Below are 18,017 nucleotides of genomic sequence, written 5' to 3'. Positions count from 1 at the left end.
GGTTACGGGGAGACTAGGAGTAAAGGTAAAGTGTTCGAAACGTCGGATTAATAATATAATGAATGAATCGCGTTTAAATCTGAAACTGCTAGAAAACTTTTTAAAGATTCTCACAAACACTATAACCTATGAGACAAAATAATCCTCACCAGTAGAGTTACCGGGTAATATTTTCAGTTTCAAATACGTACCTTAAATATAAGAGGCCTATTTAAAACGAATAAATCGAGTGGTGAATACGTAACTGCGTTAAGTTTAACTATCATTTTGAAAACTTCTAGCTCATTCATTATTGAATCGAAATCACTCCATCGAAGCCTTATAAGATCTATTATTTCACGAGTTCTGTAAAACTAATGGTTTTGGTTGAAAAATAACAATCATGACTTCCATTTATAAGATTATCACCTTAACATATTAATGAATTAAATCTAACGTTACAAAAAACAGATAGAAAATAGAAGATATAAAGCAAGGATAAAAATCTAATAGTGAATAACAACTAATTCACTATCCTCCACCCGCAGCTTCGTCCGCGAAGTTAAAGGGAGTTCCCACGGGAATGAGATGTTTCACCACGGTAAGAAGTAACCTACGTGACTCTCAATGCCGATTTTTGTGTCTGAAGGTAAAAAGGAGGCCAGATAGTATGGGCTTATTTTAATGTGGTAATTTCATCGCCATGGAAATTTTCCTTGATTACCAGGACGAGTTGCGGGTTCCTAGTAAATTAATAAATGTGCTCTTTACCTGTTGATGGGTTCGATGGCAAGGTTCTATCAATATAAATACCCTGCACACATGGAGGAAACACCAAATAACGTTAGACAAAGTGATACCAACATTGATAAATTCTAAAAATAAAACCAACAATTTCAAATTAAGTACATGTTTGCAAACAAGTTTTACATATATAGGTAAGTTCTACAGCAAATACGGTTGAATATGTCATAGATATTACAACCAAACTTACGTCCTTTCGAAATCAATAATATTTCTAGATAACCAGCAGATATAAATGCAGCAGTGGCCAAGGCAACCAAAGACCATATTGAAACACCGTCATATTTAGTTATCATTTTGACAGCGTCACAAATGGTCAAAAACGATTGGGTGTAGGAGTTAATCCGTATAGCGACTTCTTTTTTTCTTCTTTCGTCTTGTTCTGTTGAAACAAATTGGTCTCAATATTAGCAAAGATATCCCCCTTGGTTATCCGGTTCTGTTCAGGTGGATCACATATTTATAAATATAGTATATATACTAAAAACAGATAAATTGAGGTTTAAAACCAAACCTCACTTGGCCACAGGTATTACTTAGTAAGGGGGCCTGAACCTAATTGCTAACAATTAAAAGACTCAATAAATAAATAAAGAGATTTAACTTTAATTTACTTGCCTCTTGATCTTTATTACATTCGAATACAATTTAATTTATACGTGATCAATTATCCTTCAAGATAATATTTAAAGCAGTCCAATTTAAAATCGGCGATCTATTTGATGTTTGATCTGCAATCGATCTTACGCCTCTCCAAATGTTCATGGGCGGTGGTAGCGCTTACCATCTTCTAGCATTAAAAACAAATATTCAATTTCTAAATAAAACTCTAAATAAAACTCATATTTCCTGTATAGGGATAGTTTACCCTTTGGTATGGAACCCTATAAACAAATATAATCAAAAATTTCATTCATATTTAGAATTACCGACTCGTAATATGTACCTTTTCTTTTAAGTTTTTGTTTGAATGAATGATTTGGGAAAACAATATTTTTCATATTATCATCGTATAATAAGGCATCCAATTTGTCATTATCTGAAAATTAATTTGAATCAGCACCAATATCAAATAAAGAAATTATGACAATATGCCGAAAAGAGAACCTTGATACAATTCACTGAGGCCGTCATTCAAGTAAATAAGCGCACCATTTATTAATAGTATCATTGAAGAGTAAATTAAACTTGCAAACATAATAATAAATATAATCGTGCAATGTAAAAAGAGTACGATGTTGACTCTCCCTGAAAATATACATATTATTTTTATGTATTTCATAATAATAGTAATAATAATTAACTCTTTATTGTACACCAAGAAAAACAATACAAAACAAACACAGCAAAAATAGGATTATTGTAGAAAATGTGGTCTTATCACTAACAAGTGATCTCTACCAGACAACCTGTCATAGCGGGCAACTGAGCTGGTGCAACAGTAGAATGCTAGTAGAATGCAAGTTTTTCACGGAGATCCTGGTTGGGTTTTGGTGCCCCGGTGCGAGCTAGTTCTATTCTTGCCGAAGCGTGCTCGACTCCTACACTCGAAATCAAAAGTCATGTCAAATATCGGTTTGCAGTTTTTTAACGTGAGGAAATTCTGCGTGAAAACTCTACTGAGGCAGCAACTAAGTTATGTCAGACTCTTTCTGGCCTCACGGCGGTAGCCTACTTCCCCACAAGTAATGAAGGATGCCGGGCATCTCTAGTGGAAACGCTCACGGAAAAACTCTCGCTCATTGCCGGTATCTTTTACCTTACCCTTCCTAGTCTTTTCCTCTCGTCAACCCTTTTTTAATCCCTTTCCAATTTAAAGTCGGCATTCGATCTTTTGCCTCTCCAAATATTATATTAATTATGGGCAGTGTTAGCGCTTACCATCAGGCGACCCGCCAGCTCCGGCACCAGTATTAAAAACAAATATTCCTCTCGCGCTTGCTGATCGCGTCTCCCATCATGTCACTTGACACAAGTCTAATGCTACGACAGACAGACATTGTGTACAACGCCGCCGTACATACTCTGCAACTCAGGCAAGGGTACTTGTACATATTATTCTGAGGCAAGGGCTCGTCGGGTCTATTAGGGGACCTAACTTCCCCAGCGGATTCGTTTTGCATCACATAACTATTTTACTTATTATTATAAACGTTACCTGACTTACGTAATATTATCTCCTTGTCTGCTTGTTTCTTGGCGATATACTCCGTTAGTGTCCAAATATAAGATACTAAAAATAAAATCATAAACACCCAATATATGTTCAGCATTTTCTGCTTCAACGCTTCTTTTGGTAACATCTGAAAAAAATTAATTATTTTATTGTATATAAGTTTTGCTTTATACGACAAAAGCATTTTATCTATCGCGGCTCCCAAAAATGTATACTCCAAATATCATAGGGTACTTATTGGGTTCCTTACCCGTAAAGGGTAACTAGGAATAAGCACTATAACTAAGACTTCGCTATCCGTCTGTCTGTATATCTATCTGTCCCGGTGTCTGTCATCAAGCTGTATCTAACGTTATGTTTAGACAGATAAATATCTCTCGGTCTAATTTTCGTCAACCAGAAATTCAATTAATCGAAACCTTGATCAACCTAAATTTTTATGTAAAAATGAAGCAGACAAACATGCATAAGTATTGTTAAAATTATAAGATACTAGCTGCGCCTCGCGGTTTCATCCGCGTAAGTCCGTATCCTATAGGAATATCGGGATAAAAAGTTATTTGCCTATATGTTATTCCAGATGTCCAGCTATCTACGTACCAAATTTCATTGCAATCGGTTCATGAGTTTTTGCGTGAAAGTGCAACAAACGCACACACATCCTTACAAACTTTCGCATTTATAATATTAGTAGGATAGGATTAAGATATCAGAACCTTCTTTAAGGAATTCAAACATTTTATCCAACGCTTCAATCGCCTTGAAGCTGTAAATATTTCATAGTTCACGTATATCAGCATGAAGCAATCAAGTACCCATCTCGTCATGTTCGCGATAGAGGTACGATACTCTGTTGGCTCGCTTTTATGATACAACCAGGTGTGAGCTATAGTCGAAATTTGAAGAATATCTAAAAAGAGAAGAGAGAGTGTACATTCTCCTTGTTGTTCTGCTATGCACATTATCATGCATGTATTTGATATATATTTATTTATTAAAACAATTAGCGATGCTTAAAGTTATTTCATTGTTCGCAAGACGTCTTAAAACCGGAGTGGGTTCTTCTGAGTTCGACTGAATTTTTGATTCCTGTATTTGTTTTCATAGTCGCTAACTCCATGGGTTTTCAATTTGAGAATTGTTACCTCCTCTTGTCGACGTCAGTGGCCTTTTTTTGTAGATTATAATTAATTATTCTTAATTATTTTCTATCATTGAAATTCTTTATAATTGAGAATTTTCTAAAGAATATAAAAAAGAGGACGCGGGATTCGAACCCACGTCTTTTTGCCTAATAAAACAAACAAACACACTGTCGCATCTATACCTACTATCTGGTTAATACGAAGTGAGAGAGTTGTGAAGTAAAGCTAATTGCCTACAAGAAATGTCATAAACAGCACATACCCAAAAACATAACTACAAACATGCTGTATATATAAAAAGTGCGTGAGTAAGTAACACCTGGTGCATTACTTATAGGGGCTACCCCAAACCATCTGGATACGAGGAGCGCCTTTCGAAACACCTCCATTTTTGTAAATACTAAAAATGTAACGACTTTAATTACATTTTAATGAAGGAGCACATTAAAAAGGTTAGGTTAGTTTTCTTGAATCAGAGGATCACAATGATGTCTTCAAGTAGTACTAATTCCAGTGTGTGTGCCGTTAAACGATATATACTCTGTTTTACCCACGCTGGAATCAGTACCGCTTTGAGCTGCCTAAGTAACCCCCCAGATCCTATTTGTTTATCCAGGTTCTGAAGCATTTATAACAACATTCCATTTAATTCCATTAAATTCTAAAATTAAATTCCAAATTTGGCCGGTCGTTTATATATTTAAACAATTTGATTCTATTTAATCTCTATTAAGCTTCTTATATTATTATTTTTTTTAATTATGTGATATTTTAAGGACGTTTTTCGCTATGACGAAATTCAAAATAAGACATGCGAGAACAAATTTTTAATAATAATTTATTTTTATTTATTTAATGCTTCATTGTACAAAAGTAAAAACTAAAACTTGTTGTACAAATTACTCACTAATATTCCGTGTAAACGCGGCCTTATTGCTAAAAAGCAATGTCTGTCAAGCAACCTGGTAGGAGAGGAAATACAAGAATAATATTTTAAATACAAACTAACTGTGTCATTGTTACAGTTAGGTTTCACATGAAATCATCCAATAATCAATAGTCGACGTACAACGCATCTTATCAATGAATATTGATCAAAACACAAACAGAATCTAAAGAAATTATAATTTGTTATCCACATCAAACAGTACGGGTATTCAATTGCGTGCATGTTTACTTTATAATATACTAGCTGCGTCCCGCGGTTTCACCCGCGTAAGTCCGAATCCCGTAGGAATATTGGGATAAAAGTTGCCTTTATGTTATTCCAGTTGTCCGGCTATCTACGTACCAAATTTCATTGCAATCGGTTCAGCAGTTTTTGTGTGAAAGAGTAACAAACATACATAAATCCTTACAAACTTTCGCATTAATAATAATAGTAGGATAGGATTAGAAGGATTAATTCTAGGATACGACCATCGTACGTTATAAAGTTCGCGATGTCAATCTCTTAACGCAACCTCAAAATCCATCTCAAAGGATCTCAAAGGACTTCTGTATCTCAAAGGATATTCGTTTCTGATAACATAAATAAAGTTATTCGAATAGCGTATATAGAACAAGGCATCAAACAAAAACGTCACGAAGTAGGTACAAAATCGATTTATTACGTGATGTATGCAGTGCTGTTTTCAATAGTTTATTTCAAAAGTAATTGATATTGTAATGTTTGACGTATTTTCAATATTTAGCATTAATTATATTTAATCATAATTATTTTATTACTATTTTATATATTACTTTACCAAAAACTATACTTTTGACAAAAATCTGAACTGCTGTCAAATTGTCGGACCTAGGCCAATTTAAATGACTATATAGCAGGCACTAGCTTTCAAATAAAAATATGATAAAGTAACATACACAAAAAAGACTGTTGTATTGTGCGCTCCTCTTATTTTTGAAGTCGGTTGAAAATACATATTTTATTGAAAACGATTATTATAAAAAAGACCTAGGTACCCTTTTTAACCATAGGTAGCATTTTTTTTTTAATTATATAATAATGGACATGGACAAAAATGGAAAATTGAAACGCTTCCCACGCACTAATTATTTATTATTTGTTAACTAGTTAATCCGACAAACGCTGTTCTGCCTTACTCTATCTTTTGGGTATGAAAAATAATATCGATAGATTCTCGAACCTACCCCATATACACAAAAATTTCACGAAAATCGATCAAGCGTTTCGGAGGGGTATAGTTACTAGCCAAGTTACTACACGAGAATTTTATATATAAAGAATAAAAAAATTACTTTACATTCTAATCTAAAACATTATTTGCCACTGCGTTAAATGTCTCTTTCCAATTATAAATTACGTTACGTTACTTTTTTTTTTACCTTGAATTTAAATAGTTTTTTGTAATTAAGGAAAGTAGTTACCTCATTCAATGACTTTCAAGAAAAAATGTTTCAAATAATTAGATCATCATATTTTCTTTTTTCGTGTTTCGGAGTATAATTTTAAATTCGCATGCTAACGCACGTTCGTGTTTTAACCTCCGACATTCAGATAACATTCAATCTTATACCTGCTGTCCTTCGGATTGCGTATACTAGAAGGAGATAGACGTTGTCTTTCATCTAGTAGTATATCAGTTCTATAACTACGCTTTTAGATGCGGTATCATACACTGCTTCAATATGAATAGACGTCTGTAGAAATAATTGATTAAAATGGAAGTTATTTCAAAATTATTTGTACTGACTTTATTGTCATGTGTAATTGATATAAAGACAGGTAAGGCTTAAACTTTATCCCAACGAAATTATAATTGAAATTTAATTATTAATTTGTGTTTCTATCATATTTAAATGAGTAACTTTATTAATACTTACAAGAAATAACGAAATTGATATAATGAAAATGCCGGTATTATGACACATTTTCCTTGAAGTTGTTTTTTTGTAATTTTGATAGGTAATAAATTTAATTTGAATTACGAATTTAGTCAGTACCTACAATTTTGCTGGGAATAATTATTATATTTTTAGATGACATAATAATATTAAAACTAAAATTGACCTCCATTACAAACTGCAATAAGTAAATGTTGTTATCTTTTTAGGATTTTCAGATTTCAGATAGACTAATGCTATTACTGCTTAATTGAATTATTATTATTGTTAGAACGTATCTAAGTCAAGCATGTACAAGTTGTTTTTAAAACAATTTTATCATATATTAACTGTAGGCCTTTTTTTATAAATATAATAGCAGTAACCCCTCGCGTGGTACCTGGGTAAAAGGAGCCTATAAGTATTCATAAATAGTCATATCCTGAAATTGCGATTAATATAAATTAATTTTTATAAATTGAGATCAAAAGATAAGTACAAATAGTTTTTGTGTTATTTTAAGATAACCCATGTGCACCAAAGCAGTTTCCACAAAGGGAGTCTGTAGTGTGCGTATGCAATGCGACGTATTGCGACGATTTCATCAGAGAGGCACCTGAGGAAGGATCTTATGTGACGTACACGTCTTCAAAGGTATAAAACATACTAAAAACAACATCAAAAAGGATCGAATTGGTAACATCCTTCGTTTTTGGGATCGTCGGTTGACAGAAAAGTCGATAAAACAATGTTTGTATGAGTATATAACTAATGTATACATTTTACGCGTTTCTTAGTTGTTTGAACAGCTGAAGGACTGATATATAATATGTATTAAACAAATTTGTAATTAATGTGTATGTTTATAGTGGCACGGGGCATAGAGGACCTAGTGAATGATAAGTTTTATTCCTGATTTCATATTAAACCTTTATCCTACAGGATGGGATGCGCTTCAAAAAAGAAGTACGAAGTTTTCAAAATAACGGCAAGTCAAGCAATTAATTACATTTATTTTATTAACAATCAAGCAATTAATATTAAATACATTTACAATTCATGTTTTGTATTTAATATTAACTGAAACTAACGTTTACGTAATCTCATTTTATAAATAATCGCTTACTTAAAATATACAAATATTAAACGTAACTAATTATGAAACTTCGTAATCATATTTGACACTGTTCATGAAAGTCTGCTGGCAAGAACTTCATTTATGATAGTTAAAACTTGGCTTTCATTTTCATTATCTTCGGTTTTTTTTGTATTTCGAAGTGATAGTAGAAAAGGGATATTTAAAATTTAATAATACTTGCTTTATATAGGAACACAAAAGTAAACGTATTTTAGTGTTAGTATATTCACATACTTTCATTATTCATATAATGAAAGTATTTCTTAATTATTTAAAAGTATTTGCCTAACTATTGATCTTTATCAAGCAGAATGAAAACGTATTTGGAGTTTTTGGACGGTGATAAATATTATTTCGCTTTAATATTTCCAGACTTCGATTAATCAAAGTTGAGCGAATGTAATTCATGTCAATAAAATATATAAACAACTTTACATTATCACCAGGGAGATTTTTTACGTTATTTCCCAGGTTACTTTGGTTAGCTTATATATATAAAGCGCTTTAAGCTAAGCTATTAAACTAAGCTACTTTTTCTCTCAATGAGCGCTCTCGATCTTTGAGGATAGCATGTTATATTAAAGAAACACGTGTTACACCACTTATAACTAAAAATGGGAAGGAATTTATTGATTTTTAGTTAGTCGGATATGTGCCCACTTGAACAAAAATAAAAATGCTTATTAAAAACTTCGACACTTAAAAAAATCTACCCAGGCGGAGCCGGATAGCATAAAATTTCTTAGTTTAAAACGTAGAAAAGGGAAGATTACAACAGGGATTGAAGAAAGAAATAAATAGGATTTTTTAATAATGTCTGTCATAATGTCACTAAGATAAAATGGTTACCAATGTCCGCCAAAATCTGCCCGCGCTTATTGAAAAACCGTGTACTTATCTAGTATAATTTAAATCTAAATGTAAAAGTATCTAGAGATCTTGGCCCATTATATACAAATTATAATTTTTTTCACATCGCTTTGTTTTGCGTTTTTAAATGATGCAGATAGTTTTGACTAATTTATGTGCTAGCATACCGTAATAAACTAATAAACTTATTAACATATATAACAGTTATTCCATTAAATTTTTAATCAACACAACCTTGTCAAGTTAGTACGTAATAATTTTAACACTTTCTAAGAAAAAGTTAAAAAAAACTAAAGAAGAAGTAAAATTTTAGATGAGCAAAAGAGCGGTCACTGTCACGACTCCTTAGAAATCGATCCAAGTACAACCTACCAGAGTGTTGAAGGTTTCGGCAGCGCCGTAACTGATGCTGCTGGGATTAACTGGAAAAGCCTCGACCCAGCATTGCAATATGAAATGATAAAGTGAGTTGTTTTGTTAACTGACATTCAAATTATTCATTCATAAAGACTTTACAGCTTTTGAAATTCCTTTTTAGTCTTCTAGACAACTGAATAGCAATCAACACTTTAAATTTAGATAATTGGAAGGATGGTCTACTTGGTGCAAGATGACCTATTAAAACTTTTACTCACACTAGAAAAAGTTATGCTTTAAGACGTCAAGGTTTCTCCCAGGATTGTATATTATTGTTTTCTATTTCCTTTTGAGTCCTGGTGACTGGTTGTTAAGTTTAAGTAGGAAGGAAAAATTACTTACCCGTGTCCACTTCTTATTTCTTTACATTTTATGTAAGTGATTATCTCTTGTCAATATTTAAGTGTCTTTAATGAGCAAATCATTTAAATCGTAACATAAATAATTAACGTTTTAGTTAGCAGAAAACATCCACATTGTAATCATGTTTTAAGTACAGCACGCGGAAATTTAAAAAACTTTAAAAATACTAAAATTCGTTGTGACGCCAGAATACTCGGCGTTATAAACTAAAAAAGTGGAAAATTGCTTAGAAACTTTTTTACAGATCATATTTTAGTGAAGAAGGCCTGGAATATAATATGGTGAGAGTCCCAATCGGTGGGACTGACTTCTCGACACACCCTTACGCCTATAATGAACTGCCTGAAGACGACATTAACCTTACCAACTACACTTTAGCGCCAGAGGATTACCAATTAAAGGTATACGAACAGACTGTATTAGATTTTTAACTGTGGGAGTTGAGCACGCTTCGGCACGAATTGGGCCAGCTCGCACCTAGGAAGTACAGAAGACCGGCGTAAAATAGTGGCATGCTTCTGTGTATCGTACGGTGAGTGGGGCAGCCGGAGGTCCGTTTTCTCACCTTTCTCTGACTACTCTTTTTTTCCAGACGTCATTCTTTCCTTATCCCTTTATTTTCCACAGTAAAAACGGGCATTTATTCGATTCATGGGCGGTGGTGATCGCGTCCCATCAAGCGAACCACCAGCTCAGTTGCCCGCTATGACATAAAAAAAAATAAAACCATGTCAACATAGAAGTGTATCAATTTTAGTTCCCAATGCTGCACCAAATATTAAACGTATCAGCGGAGTCAGTTCACATAGTAGCAACGACCTGGTCCCCACCACCGTGGATGAAGACCAACGACGACTATTCGGGGTACAGTCGCTTGAAAAAGGAATACTATCAGACCTATGCGGATTATCACATGAAGTAAGTATTGAGAAATATTTAAGAAATTTGGCAATGCATTGGTATTAATATCGGTTCGTAAATCTATCGTTGATGGAGAGAATTTTTGAGTGTAAGACAAATAGAACATTGAAACGTGACAATGAAATTTGCGTTTATAAGGAACGCAAATATATTATGTGTAGAAGGAGTAGGGGGAGGTTAAGTGGAAGCTTAAGTCTAATGGTGGCCGCGGGAAAAAGGTGACAAACTTGAACTTCTACAAACAAACTTGAAAATCTAAAATCCCACACATCCCATACATCTGCACATTCATGAAATAAAACTGCGACCTCTGATAAACGCACGTCAGATCTTAAAAACATGTCATTTAATGGACAAAGAAGGGTAAAATCTCGGCAAACGAAAACAAAAGACTCGAATGCAATTCAAACCAATAGTTGAGTTGATTACTATAACTGAGACTAATCTTAAGATGTATTGTACTTCCACGTACATTTATTCAAGCTTTATTTGCTTAAAGCATGAACCTTAAAGATATCACGCGCTATAGGTTTTATTATGTTAATAAGACAGTTGGATTTTCAAATTATTTTTTTAATTTTATAAATTAAACAAGACAACAGGAATCAAGCTTTTTACAGTTCTGTACCCAAACGGATAAACGGCATCCTATTTCTAAGACTTCGTTGTCCGCATGTCTATCTGTCTTTCCGCCCGTCTGTCACCAGGCGACTCTTGTGAACCGTGATACACAGAACCGTGATAGACAGTTTTAATTTTATATGGATGTATTTTTAGTGCCGCTATACCCTTTCTTAAGTTGCTACGGTTATAAATTGGATGCCAATAAAATAATATAGTATGAGGTGTATAGACCCTAACCTCCGGAACCTAATAACCGTTTTAATTTAAATTCAATTCTAATTTTATAGGGACTATGTTACATTGTTTATGACGTTACCAATTTTTAGAAATACTGTTTATATAAATTCTGCTTTTGTATCAAATTAATTGAGGAATTAACAGAAACGGAGGAGGATCTCATTTCGATCGATTTTTCGTTGTTACTCGATAACTTCGTGGGTTTGCACGTGGGTTTGTTTTTAATATTATGTACTGTATATAGAACATTTCTATTCGCTGGCTCATAAGTTTTCAAGAAAATATTCAATATTAACGCATTTATTTATTTTTTTCAGATTCATAGAAAAATATGAAGCTGAAGATATCCCCATATGGGCAATAACAACCACCAATGAACCTGTTAATGGTGTTTTTAATTTAGCCTCGTTCAATACACTCGGCTGGACTGCGAAGGAATTGGTCAGTAGCTTCTAAGCACTTATGATCATACTTATCACACTATCACACAAAATAAATGTGAGTTTGTTTGTTTAGATGTTTTTCCGTCATTCACGCTGAAACTCCTGAACAGATTTTGATGAAATTTAGTATAGAGACAACGTATGAGCTGACTTGGGTAATAGGATAACTTTTATCCCGATAAAATGCACCCTTGGGATATAACTGCAATCTTGATATACGGGCGGAGTCGAGACGAGCGTCTAGTAAAGTATAAATGTGAGATATTCGGCTTGATTTTTTTATTCTCTCTCTTCTCTCTTCATATACATATATTTTCCTGATACTACAGAGAAGAAAAAAAACAAATGGTGCAATCGCTTTAATGACGTTACTATAAATTATCAGAAATTATTTTTAAATTACAGTTAGAAGGTCGATATGAGAAGGGGTACTATTTTGGGAATTTTATTTTATTAAATTGGGAATTCTACTGCCATGCTTTGACGGATTCAAATTCTATTTACTATACTAGCTGCACCCGGCAAACGCTATTCTGCCTTACTCTTATCATGTTGGCCGATTCTCATAGATACCGAATAAGCACAAAAAATTTCGTCAAAATCGGTCAAGCCGTTTCGGAGGAGTATGGCAACGAAAACTGTGATACGAGAATTTTATATATTAGATTTAAACATGGATATAATTGTGTTTTTAAATAATTACAGGGAAATTGGATACTTAACTATTTAGGACCAACTTTGCGAAACTCAACGTATGACAACGTCAAAATATTAACATGTGACGATCAGCGCTACTCCATTCCTTTCTTCTTTAATATTGTGAGTTGACATCAATTTAAATCGTTATAGATATATGAAATTAATACACTTCTCTATTAATTTGATTGTTATGATACAACAAGCGCTGCTAACAAATCCATTAAAAAAATGTCCAAAAATTACATGGGACTAATACATTTTTTTATTTATTTACTTATATATAGGATAGGTGTGTGATTTCGAATACTTGGAACTCTCCTGATAGTAAAAAAAAAACCTGTAGAAAGGAGGTTCCCTCTTCCTCATTAAAAGTGCTGATTATTATTTTTTTTTACTTTTTTTCAATTACTGTGGTAAAGATTAACTTAAACTGTAGAAAGAATATATTCATGAGTAAATAATATTTATAAAATGATAATAGATATGTGCGTCAATTGTATAACGTTTTATTGACCCTAATACCAAATAAAAAAACAGTAATATGAGTACTAAGAGAAATCGAAATTTTAAACATGAAAATAGTACAAAGTTAGCTGATTCTTAATTAAGTATTAAAATTTAATCATCATCAGCCCATACATATGTTCCCACTGCTGGGACACAGGCCTCCTATGATAAGGTTCAGGCCATAATCCACCACGCTGGCCAAGTGCGAGTTGGCAGATGTCACATGTCGTCGAACATTTGATTCTTGGACATGCGGATGCTTGGACATTAAAACGCTGAAGGAAAACATCGTGAGGAAACCGGCATGTTAAATTTAATAGAACATACAAAATATTTTTTTTTCAGCTGATAAATGAGTACCCAGAAGCAATTAACTACATCGATGGTATCGCAGTTCATTTTTATGGTGATAAAATAATACCAGCTTCTGTATTAGATATCGCTACGAAGAATCATCCGGATAAATTTATTCTTGCTACTGAAGCCTGTGAAGGTAAGCTAGGAGATACATATGCAAGGAATAGGGTTGGTAAATAGGAGTAGACCTTGTGCTACTTCATAACGAAAAATTTTTAGACCGATTAGTGAATTTGATACTTAGATACCTAGTATTATAAAGGAAACCATAACAGATGTTGATGTTCCATATTATGTTACTTATTTATTTATTTATTTATTTATTCTTTACAGTACATATTGCCGAAAAATAAATTGACATTGTAAAAAAAAAAAAACTTACTTCAATTTAAGAAACCGTTATTTTTATGGTAAACGCTACCACCGCATGCAGAGACCCTACGTTCGTACAAATTTTTTTTTTATTGAGATGAATCTTAATGCTAGCCTGAAGGGCTACTACATTTTAGCACGGGCGCGTGGGTGAACTGATGGTTCACCCTGGTAGCGACACGCTCAAGGGCGTCCCCCCTTGTCGGGGACCGCGAACCTCGGCTTGGGCTGTCGCTCGTACAAATAGTTTTCCTATTTAAAAAGGGAAAAAAAAGGGGAAGGGTAGGTACTGGGAAGAGTAAAGAAAAGGGTACGGGGCCTCGGCTCCCCTGTTCTAGTGTAGTTAGTATTGTATAAGTTCAATAAGTTCAATTATTATTAATATTATATTATTATATCTGATGTCGAGGTGCCTAATATAATGATAAGAGTATTGGATTATTTATAAAAATATAACTTAGGTTATATTGGTATATAGAATATAGTACTAAGTCAGTTATTATGGTAATTAATCTTGGGTTTTTCAGGAACAATGCCTTGGGAAGAAGATGTCAGCCTCGGATCATGGAGCAGAGCAAATAGCTATATATCCGACATAATCGAAGTAATGTCAACCTACATAACTCTTATACTTTAGAAAAATATTCCTCAATAAATATTCAAATGCATATTAATTAAATTATAACGAATAGTCGTCACAGACAAAAATAAAAAGCAAAGTAAATATTCATATATTCTTTATATCTGCTCTTATACATTCTGGTTACAGGATTTGAATCATCACGTTGTAGGCTGGATAGACTGGAACATGTGTTTAAATACACAAGGAGGACCGAATTGGGTGTCCAATTTTGTCGATTCCCCCATCATTATTAGCGACGATAAACAAGAGTTCTATAAACAACCGATGTTCTACGCTATGGGACATTTCTCAAAGTTTATTCCTAGAGGTTCGATAAGAGTTAAAGTAAAGGAAAATGGGTCTAATTGTCATTCGTCCATTCAGCATGTAGCGTTTTTGACTCCTAGAAACACGACAGTGGTGGTTCTTGCTAACAGGTTAGTGTTTTATACGTCAACCCAGTATCATTATATGTTCCCATATATGTTCCCACTGCTGGCACACTGGCTTCTAATGAGAGTTTAGGCTATAATCCCGCTGGCCTAATGCGTATTGGCAGATGTCACATAGCGTGGAACTTTTGACTGTTGGATATGCCGGTTTTCTCACGATGTTTTCCTTCAGCTTCGAGCAGTGGTTATGTAATCTTCATGAGCAAATAAATTGAAAATCTTTATTCCTTTCAAACCTGATCTGATCTCGAACCATAACGAATTTTAAGGCTGAGGTCCTCACGACTGAGCACTCACAATACTACTACTCAATGGATACTATTTCACTCCGATTTTCTGTGGTGTGGTACCTTGACCGATGCGAGCTGGCCCAATTCGTGCCGAAGCATGGTATCAGATTTTGAACTAGACTATAAATAAGAAAAATTTTGAAAGAATACAAAAAATTTTATCACGAGGCGGGATTCGAACCCGCGTTTTTTACCAAACCGTAGCAAAAATAATCAAAAATTTTCTCAAATTTCAGAGGAGACCAAAGATCGGTGAAGGTCACGTGTCAAGGTGATACAGTCGCTTTGGATATGAGTGAACATTCTATTGTTACCGTGGAATTTGTAACAAAGAATGAATTCAATAATGATAACTCCTTAGAAGTAACAGATTGAATATTATGTCCTTAAGAGATCTAAAATATTGTCCACAAATATAGTTATTATTTAATTAGCATGTTTAGTGTTTTCTTCTTTTTTTTATTTGTTAATATTTATCTCATGATACATCCCAACCGCCATCTCGAAGCCATTTAATTAAGAATAATAAAGATATACTAACAAAGTCAATACTATAACGCTAAGCAACCTACTAAAATTATTTAAAAAATTTCTTTGATTTAATAATCATTTTAAAGCAAGCATTTACCAGATGTTATTCGTGTTTTCATCACATGTATTTTTTATTTAAATCTTGGTAATCCAATGTAAGATTGTACAACATCGAAGTATTTAAAAGTGTATCCAATAGGACGAACAATTTTTAGAGATACTTAACATTTATATTGTTTTAATTCCAACATTGATTTTCTTATTGTTATCATTGTGTTCTTATTTATTCTCATTGTTATAAATAAAGCATTTCAGAATAGAAGTATTATCCTTTTTTGAAATCCACCTATTTCTGAAACACCAACGGCCAATTTTTAAATAGATTAAGTTAAAGAAAACTAAAATGTTTGGCAAATTTTAATCTAAATGTATAATATCTCTCTTCATCACTATCAATTCATTCATGATTTTTAGATTTGATTTTTTATTTTTAAATTTTATATTTTTAGTTTTAATAAATTTATTTACTTCAATAATTTCAATACATCTATTAAAATTTAAGTTTTATATTTTTAACTTAAAAAAATATAGTCAATTGATTTAGCAAAATATGTTATTCAATATCAAATAAAAAAAAACAAACTAATAACTTTATTCCATTGCTTTATCCTTAAAAAAGGGCAAGATAACAACAAAACATCGTATATATCGTTAAGAAGAAACTTAAGTTTCATATGAACAATGCTACTCATCATTTATAATATAAACAACCAAAACACAGTTGTTTACATGTAAAGCAATCCTTGTCATTGAATAACATATACAAAAATGTGTCTTAACTTGTTGACGCTAGGACGTATAATTGAATGATATTAAATTCATGAATCAGTGCTCTCAAATGGATACACGGTGACTCACATGTCACGTTTATGTGTTGTATATGTTATGTGATTCTAGTTTCTTATAAACGCAATTCCACAACCACAATTTGCATATTGCGATTATATTTTTTTACATTATGAATCAGTTTTTATTACTAATACATGTAATAAATAATTCTCTTTACCACAAAGTGAGTTCGTAAAACTTCGTAAATCATTTCCTACGGCTGCAAATGGGAATGACAAAATAAACTTTTTTAACCAACAACCGAAGATCCGTCTGTGGATATAATATAGACTCTTCAAGTAGCCTTCTTATATTTTCGTCCAAGTTCTAAAATAAAATAGAGATACTGATTAATTGAGCTAATTGATAACAGCGTTGTAAGCAAAATAACGAAATTTAAATTCCAAAATGCAATTTTCCTTATGACATTTTCCATATTTTTTATGTGTTTTCCATTATTATTTTGAAACCACAAATAAAAACACAATATATTTTTTAAAAAATACTCGAATGTACACCCACATTAATTAACTTAACATTTAATATTATGTACGCATAGCCTATTTCACTTACCCACATTAATAACGACATTTCTTCAATAAGATAAAAGATCTAACTGTCTCAAGCAATATACGGTCTATTAAAGCGAACCGGAAGAGTGTGTCGGAGCTACAATTGGACAATAGTTTAATAGCCCCTGAGTAAGCCATTAAATACTACGCATTTATGGGACGAGGTTAAGGTTGAAAAAATAAGTTACACAGATTGGTTATGGATGAACCTATAGAACTATAATTGAGTGAACACTCAAAAGGATTATTTGTATTATATATTTTATAATTTATTCATTTCCATGAAAGAAAATGGAAAAATCAGTAAAGTTACTGTAAGGTATATATAAGGTTTTGTATTATTTAGTTTTGATGCGTTTATAATAGTCCAGTTGAGGTTCAAAGGGTCAAAATCAGCTAGCAAGCAATAAAAATCTGACGAGCCTTATATGACTTACGTTAAAATTGTACCGTTAAAAATTGTTTTAAAATAACCAAGGCTAGAAATGAATCGAGCAAAGCATGCGTTTTTTATGAATATTGATGTACAAGACTTAGAAACAATCCAATTTAAAGAAAAAACCATCATACAGTATTCGAATTATAAGAATTCTTTTGCATAATGAAATGATAAGTATAATATGTTTTTGATATCCTATTACTATTGAGAAAGACAATAATTGTACATAGCGCGGAAGCACTAAACAAATTTCAATACATCCAAAGTCAATAATAAACAGTTACAAGAAAATTGAATAACAGTGCCTATCAGGTCATTATACCA

At 32.7% G+C, this 18,017-nt stretch overlaps 1 protein-coding gene across 1 annotated transcript; it reads left to right on the top strand.

Moving 5' to 3' along the window:
- The first annotated feature begins 6,723 nt into the window (after nt 1-6,723).
- Nucleotides 6,724-16,077, top strand: LOC119834826 (lysosomal acid glucosylceramidase-like). Its single transcript, XM_038359339.1, has 12 exons — nt 6,724-6,853; nt 7,475-7,605; nt 7,894-7,939; nt 9,273-9,423; nt 9,984-10,140; nt 10,497-10,657; nt 11,839-11,962; nt 12,670-12,783; nt 13,516-13,663; nt 14,427-14,503; nt 14,669-14,958; nt 15,500-16,077. Exons 1-12 carry the CDS (start codon nt 6,790-6,792, stop codon nt 15,636-15,638), a joined length of 1,602 nt encoding a protein of 533 aa, XP_038215267.1. The 5' UTR covers nt 6,724-6,789; the 3' UTR covers nt 15,639-16,077.
- Nucleotides 16,078-18,017: the final 1,940 nt, after the last annotated feature.

This window comes from Zerene cesonia, chromosome 2, assembly GCF_012273895.1.
Source record: "Zerene cesonia ecotype Mississippi chromosome 2, Zerene_cesonia_1.1, whole genome shotgun sequence".
NCBI classification, from domain to species: Eukaryota; Metazoa; Arthropoda; class Insecta; order Lepidoptera; family Pieridae; genus Zerene; species Zerene cesonia.
This window is presented reverse-complemented; position numbering and strand designations above follow the sequence as displayed.